This window comes from Hemitrygon akajei, chromosome 25, assembly GCF_048418815.1.
Source record: "Hemitrygon akajei chromosome 25, sHemAka1.3, whole genome shotgun sequence".
Lineage (NCBI taxonomy): Eukaryota > Metazoa > Chordata > Chondrichthyes > Myliobatiformes > Dasyatidae > Hemitrygon > Hemitrygon akajei.
The window spans coordinates 21,722,201-21,729,707 of NC_133148.1; the positions used below are offsets into that span (position 1 = coordinate 21,722,201).

Genomic DNA, 7,507 nt, shown 5'->3' on the forward strand with positions numbered 1-7,507 from the left:
AATGAACTCCCTTCCCACATTTAGAGCAGATGAACGGCGTCTCTCCAGTGTGAACTCACTGATATATCTTCAGGTTGGATGACTGAATGAATCCCTTCCAACACACAGAGCAGCTGAACGGCCTCTCTACAGTGTGAACTTGCAGGTGTTTCAGCAGGTTGGCTGACTGAAAGAATCCCTTCCTACACACAGAACAGGAGAACGGACTCTCTCAAGTGTGAACTAGCTGGTGTTTCTGCAGGTTGGATGACAGAATGAATCACATCCTACACAGAGCAGGTGAACGGCCACTCTCCAGTGTGAACTTCCTTGTGTTTCTGCAGGTTGGATGACTGAATGAATTCCTTCCTACACACAGATCAGGTGAACGGCCTCGCTCCAGTGTGAACTTGCATTTGTTTCAGCAGGTAGGATGACTGAAAGAATCCCTTCCTACACACAGAACAGGTGAACGGACTCTCTCAAGTGTGAACTAACTGGTGTTTCTGCAGGTTGGATGACAGAATGAATCACATCCTACACAGAGCAGGTGAACGGCCACTCTCCAGTGTGAACTTGCTTGTGTTTCTGCAGGTTGGATGACTGAATGAATCCTTTCCCACACACACAGCAGATGAATGCCCTCTCTCCAGTGTGAACTTGCTGGTGTTTCTGCAGGTTGGATGACGGAATGAATCCCTTCCTACACACAGAGCAGGTGAATGGCTTCTCTCCAGTGTGAACTAACTGGTGTTTCTGCAAGTTGGTTGAACGAATTAATCCCTTAAAAACACACAGAGCAAGTGAACGGCCTCTCTCTGGTGTGAACTAGCTGGTGTTTCTGCAGGTTTCATGACTGAATGAATCCCTTCCAACACACAGAGCAGGTGAACGGCTTCTCTCCAGTGTGAACTTGCTTGTGTTTCTGCAGTTTGGATGACTGAATAAATCCCTTCCTACAAACAGAGCAAGTGAACGGCCTCTCTCCAGTGTGAACTAGCTGGTGTTTCTGCAGGTTGGATGAATGTGTGAATCCCTTCCTCCACAGAGAGCAGGTGAACGGCTTCACTCCAGTGTGAACTAGCTGGTGTTTCTGCAGGTTGGATGAATGTGTGAATCCCTTCCTCCACAGAGAGCAGGTGAACAGCCTCTCTCCAGTGTGAACTTGCTTGTGTTTCTGCAGATTGGATGACTGAATGAATCCCTTCCTACACGCAGAGCTGGTGAATGCCCTCTCTCCAGTGTGAACTACCTTGTCTTTCTGCAGGTTGCATGACTGAATTAATCCCTTCCTACACAGAGCAGCTGAAGGGCCTCTATCCAGTGTGAACTTGCTTGTGTTTCTGCAGGATGGATGACTGAATGAATCCCTTCCTACACACTGAGCAGGAGAATGGACTCTCTCCAGTTTGAACTAGCTTGTGTTTCTGCAGTTCGGATGACTGAATGAATCCCTTCCAACACACAGAGCAGGTGAACGGCTTCTCTCCAGTGCGAACTGGCTTGTATTTCTGCAGGTTGCATGACTGAATGAATCCCTTCCTACACAGAGCAGGTGAACGGCCTCTCTCCAGTGTGAACTAGCTGGTGTTTCTGCAGTTTGCATGACTGAATGAATCCCTTCCAACACACAGAGCAGGTGAACGACCTCTCTCCAGTGTGAAATAACTGGTGTTTCTGCAGTTTGCATGACTGAATGAATCCCTTCCTACACACAGAGCAGGTGAACGGCCTCTCTCCAATGTTAACTAGCTGGTGTTTCTGCAGGTTGGATGACTGAATAAATCCCGTCCTACAAAGAGAGCAGGTGAACGGCCTCTATACAGTTTGAACTTGCTTGTGTTTCTGCAGGATGGATGACTGAATGAATCCCTTCCTACACACAGAGCAGGTGAACGGCCTCTCTCCAGTGTGAACTAACTGGTGTTTCTGCAGGTTGGTTGACCAAATTAATCCCTTAAAAACACACAGAGCAGGTGAACAGCCACTTTCCAGTGTGAACTAGCTGGTGTGTCTGCAGTTTGTATGACTGAATGAATCCGTTCCAACACACAGAGCAGGGGAACAGCTTCTCTCCAGTGTGAACTAGCTGGTGTGTCTGCAGGTTGGATAACTGAATGAATCCCGTCCTACACAGAGAGCAGGTGGACGGCCTCTCTCCAGTTTGAACGAGCTTGTGTATCTGCAGGTTGGATGACTGAATGAATCCCTTCCAACACACAGAGCAGGTGAACGGCCTCTCTCCAGTGTGAACTAGCTGGTGTGTCTGCAGGTTGGATAACTGAATGAATCCCGTCCTACACAGAGAGCAGGTGGACGGCCTCTCTCCAGTTTGACCGAGTTTGTGTTTCTGCAGGTTGGATGACTGAATGAATCCCTTCCAACACACAGAGCTGGAAAATGGCCTCACTCCAGTATGAACTTGCTTGTGTTTCTGCAGGATGGATGACTGAATGAATCCCTTCCAACTCACAGAGCAGGTGAACGGCTTCTCTCCAGTGCGAACTGGCTTGTATTTCTGCAGGTTGCATGACTGAATGAATCCCTTCCTACACAGAGCAGGTGAACGGCCTCTCTCCAGTGTGAACTAGCTGGTGTTTCTGCAGTTTGCATGACTGAATGAATCCCTTCCTACACACAGAGCAGGTGAACGACCTCTCTCCAGTGTGAACTAGCTGGTGTTTCTGCAGTTTGCATGACTGAATGAATCCCTTCCTACACACAGAGCAGGTGAATGGCCTCTCTCCAATGTTAACTAGCTGGTGTTTCTGCAGGTTGGATGACTGAATAAATCCCGTCCTACAAAGAGAGCAGGTGAACGGCCTCTATACAGTTTGAACTAGCTTGTGTTTCTGCAGGTTGGATGACTGAGTGAATCCCTTTCTACACAGAGAGCAGTTGAATGGCCTCTATCGAGTGTGAACTTGCTTGTGTTTCTGCAGGATGGATGACTGAATGAATCCCTTCCTACACAAAGAGCAGGTGAACGGCCTCTCTCCAGTCTGAATTAGCTGGTATTTCTGCTAGTTTCATGACTGAATGAATCCCTTCCTACACACAGAGCAGGTGAACGGCCTCTCTCCAGTGTGAATTAACCGGTGTTTCTGCAGGTTGGTTGACCGAATTAATCCCTTAAAAACACACAGAGCAGGTGAACAGCCACTTTCCAGTGTGAACTAGCTGGTGTGTTTGCAGGTTGGATGACTGAATGAATCCCTTCCCACAGACAGTGCAGATGAATGGCCTCTCTCCAGTGTTAACTTGCTTGTGTTTCTGCAGTTTGGATGACTGAATGAATCCCTTCCTGCACACAGAGCAGGTGATTGGCCTCTCTCCAGTGTGAACTATCTTGTGTTTCTGCAGGTTGCATGACTGAATGTATCCCTTCCCACAGACAGTGCAGATGAATGGCCTCTCTCCAGTCTGTAATAACTGGTGTTTCTGCAGGTTGGATAACTGAATGAATCCCTTCTTGCACACAGAGCAGGTGAACGGCTTCTCTCCAGTGTGAACTTGCTTGTGTTTCTGCAGTTTGGATGACTGAATGAATCCCTTCCAACACACAGAGCAGGTGAACGGCTTCTCTCCAGTGTGAACTTGCTTGTGTTTCTGCAGTTTGGATGACTGAATGAATCCCTTCCAATACACAGAGCAGGTGAACGGCTTCTCTCCAGTGTGAACTTGCTGGTGTTTCTGCAGTTTGGATGACTGAATGAATCCCTTCCATCACACAGAGCAGGTGAACGGCCTCTCTCCAGTGTGAATTAACCGGTGTTTCTGCAGGTTGGTTGACCGAATTAATCCCTTAAAAACACACAGAGCAGGTGAACAGCCACTTTCCAGTGTGAACTAGCTGGTGTGTTTGCAGGTTGGATGACTGAATGAATCCCGTTCTACACACAGAGCAGGTGGACGGCCTCTCTCCAGTGTGAACTTTATTGTGTTTCTGCAGTTTGGATGACTGAATGAATCCCTTCCTACACACAGAGCAGGTGAACGGCCTCTCTCCAGTGTGAACTAGCTTGTGTTTCTGCAGGTTGGGTGACTGAATGAATCCCTTCCCACAGACAGTGCAGATGAATGGCCTCTCTCCAGTGTTAACTTGCTTGTGTTTCTGCAGTTTGGATGACTGAATGAATCCCTTCCTGCACACAGAGCAGGTGATTGGCCTCTCTCCAGTGTGAACTATCTTGTGTTTCTGCAGGTTGCATGACTGAATGTATCCCTTCCCACAGACAGTGCAGATGAATGGCCTCTCTCCAGTCTGTAATAACTGGTGTTTCTGCAGGTTGGATAACTGAATGAATCCCTTCTTGCACACAGAGCAGGTGAACGGCTTCTCTCCAGTGTGAACTTGCTTGTGTTTCTGCAGTTTGGATGACTGAATGAATCCCTTCCAACACACAGAGCAGGTGAACGGCTTCTCTCCAGTGTGAACTTGCTGGTGTTTCTGCAGTTTGGATGACTGAATGAATCCCTTCCATCACACAGAGCAGGTGAACGGCTTCTCTCCAGTGTGAACTGGCTTGTGTTTGTGCACGTTGGATGACTGAATGAATCCCGTCCTACACAGAGAGCAGGTGAATGCCCTCTCTCCAGTGTGAACTAGCTGGTGTTTCTGCAGGTTGGATGACTGAGTGAACCCCTTCCTACATAGAGAGCAGGTGAACGGCCTCTCTCCAGTGTGAACTGGCTTGTGTTTGTGCACGTTGGATGACTGAATGAAACCCTTCCAACACACAGAGCAGAAGGACGGCCTCTCTACTGTGCGAACTTGCTGGTGTTTCTGCAGGTTGCATGACTGAATGAATCCCGTCCTACACAGAGAGCAGGTGAACGGCCTCACTGCAGTGTGAATTTCCTTGTGTTTCTGCAGGTTGGATGACTGAATGAATCCCTTCCTGCACACAGAGCAGGTGAACAGCCTCTCTCCAGTGTGAACTTGCTTGTGTTTCTGTAGTTTGGATGACTGAGTGAATCCCTTTCTACTCAGAGAGCAGGTGAATGGCCTCTCTCCAGTTTGAACTAGCTTGTGTTTCTGCAGGTTGGATGACTCAGCGAATCCCTTCCTACACAGAGAGCAGGTGAATGCCCTCTCTCCAGTGTTAACTAGCTGGTGTTTCTGCGGGTTGAATGACTGAATGAAACCCTTCCAACACACAGAGCAGACAAACGGCCTCTTTTCAGTGCGAACTTGCTGGTGTTTCTGCAGGTTGGATGACTGAATGAATCCCTTCCTACACACAGAGCAGGTGAACGGCCTCTATCCAGTGTTAAATAGCTGGTGTTTCTGCAGTTTGGATGACAGAGTGAATCCATTCCCACACACAGAGAGCAGGTGAACGGCCTCTCTCCAGTTTGAACTAGCTGGTGTTCCTGCAGGTTGGTTGACTGAATGAATCCCTTCCAACACACAGAGCAGGTGAACGGCCTCTCACCAGTGGGAACTGGCTTGTGTTTCTGCAGGTTGCATGATTGAATGAATCCCTTCCCACATACAGTGCAGATGAACGGCCTCACTCCAATCTTAACTAGATGGTGTTTCTGCAGTTTGCATGACTGAATGAATCCCTTCCTACACACAGAGCAGGTGAACGGCCTCTCTCCAATGTTAACTAGCTGGTGTTTCTGCAGGTTGGATGACTGAATAAATCCCGTCCTACAAAGAGAGCAGGTGAACGGCCTCTATACAGTTTGAACTTGCTTGTGTTTCTGCAGGATGGATGACTGAATGAATCCCTTCCTACACACAGAGCAGGTGAACGGCCTCTCTCCAGTGTGAACTAACTGGTGTTTCTGCAGGTTGGTTGACCAAATTAATCCCTTAAAAACACACAGAGCAGGTGAACAGCCACTTTCCAGTGTGAACTAGCTGGTGTGTCTGCAGTTTGTATGACTGAATGAATCCGTTCCAACACACAGAGCAGGGGAACAGCTTCTCTCCAGTGTGAACTAGCTGGTGTGTCTGCAGGTTGGATAACTGAATGAATCCCGTCCTACACAGAGAGCAGGTGGACGGCCTCTCTCCAGTTTGAACGAGCTTGTGTATCTGCAGGTTGGATGACTGAATGAATCCCTTCCAACACACAGAGCAGGTGAACGGCCTCTCTCCAGTGTGAACTAGCTGGTGTGTCTGCAGGTTGGATAACTGAATGAATCCCGTCCTACACAGAGAGCAGGTGGACGGCCTCTCTCCAGTTTGACCGAGTTTGTGTTTCTGCAGGTTGGATGACTGAATGAATCCCTTCCAACACACAGAGCTGGAAAATGGCCTCACTCCAGTATGAACTTGCTTGTGTTTCTGCAGGATGGATGACTGAATGAATCCCTTCCAACTCACAGAGCAGGTGAACGGCTTCTCTCCAGTGCGAACTGGCTTGTATTTCTGCAGGTTGCATGACTGAATGAATCCCTTCCTACACAGAGCAGGTGAACGGCCTCTCTCCAGTGTGAACTAGCTGGTGTTTCTGCAGTTTGCATGACTGAATGAATCCCTTCCTACACACAGAGCAGGTGAACGACCTCTCTCCAGTGTGAACTAGCTGGTGTTTCTGCAGTTTGCATGACTGAATGAATCCCTTCCTACACACAGAGCAGGTGAATGGCCTCTCTCCAATGTTAACTAGCTGGTGTTTCTGCAGGTTGGATGACTGAATAAATCCCGTCCTACAAAGAGAGCAGGTGAACGGCCTCTATACAGTTTGAACTAGCTTGTGTTTCTGCAGGTTGGATGACTGAGTGAATCCCTTTCTACACAGAGAGCAGTTGAATGGCCTCTATCGAGTGTGAACTTGCTTGTGTTTCTGCAGGATGGATGACTGAATGAATCCCTTCCTACACAAAGAGCAGGTGAACGGCCTCTCTCCAGTCTGAATTAGCTGGTATTTCTGCTAGTTTCATGACTGAATGAATCCCTTCCTACACACAGAGCAGGTGAACGGCCTCTCTCCAGTGTGAATTAACCGGTGTTTCTGCAGGTTGGTTGACCGAATTAATCCCTTAAAAACACACAGAGCAGGTGAACAGCCACTTTCCAGTGTGAACTAGCTGGTGTGTTTGCAGGTTGGATGACTGAATGAATCCCTTCCCACAGACAGTGCAGATGAATGGCCTCTCTCCAGTGTTAACTTGCTTGTGTTTCTGCAGTTTGGATGACTGAATGAATCCCTTCCTGCACACAGAGCAGGTGATTGGCCTCTCTCCAGTGTGAACTATCTTGTGTTTCTGCAGGTTGCATGACTGAATGTATCCCTTCCCACAGACAGTGCAGATGAATGGCCTCTCTCCAGTCTGTAATAACTGGTGTTTCTGCAGGTTGGATAACTGAATGAATCCCTTCTTGCACACAGAGCAGGTGAACGGCTTCTCTCCAGTGTGAACTTGCTTGTGTTTCTGCAGTTTGGATGACTGAATGAATCCCTTCCAACACACAGAGCAGGTGAACGGCTTCTCTCCAGTGTGAACTTGCTTGTGTTTCTGCAGTTTGGATGACTGAATGAATCCCTTCCAATACACAGAGCAGGTGAAC

At 48.3% G+C, this 7,507-nt stretch overlaps 1 protein-coding gene across 1 annotated transcript in view; it reads right to left on the minus strand.

Annotated features, from left to right (window-relative positions):
* Positions 1-211: 211 nt before the first annotated feature.
* Positions 212-7,507, minus strand: part of LOC140716251 (uncharacterized) — a 122,684-nt gene continuing 115,388 nt past the window's right edge. The window contains exon 9 of the mRNA XM_073028860.1: positions 212-235. Coding sequence (XP_072884961.1) covers positions 212-235 — 24 coding nt within the window. The remainder of the gene's footprint in view (positions 236-7,507) is intronic.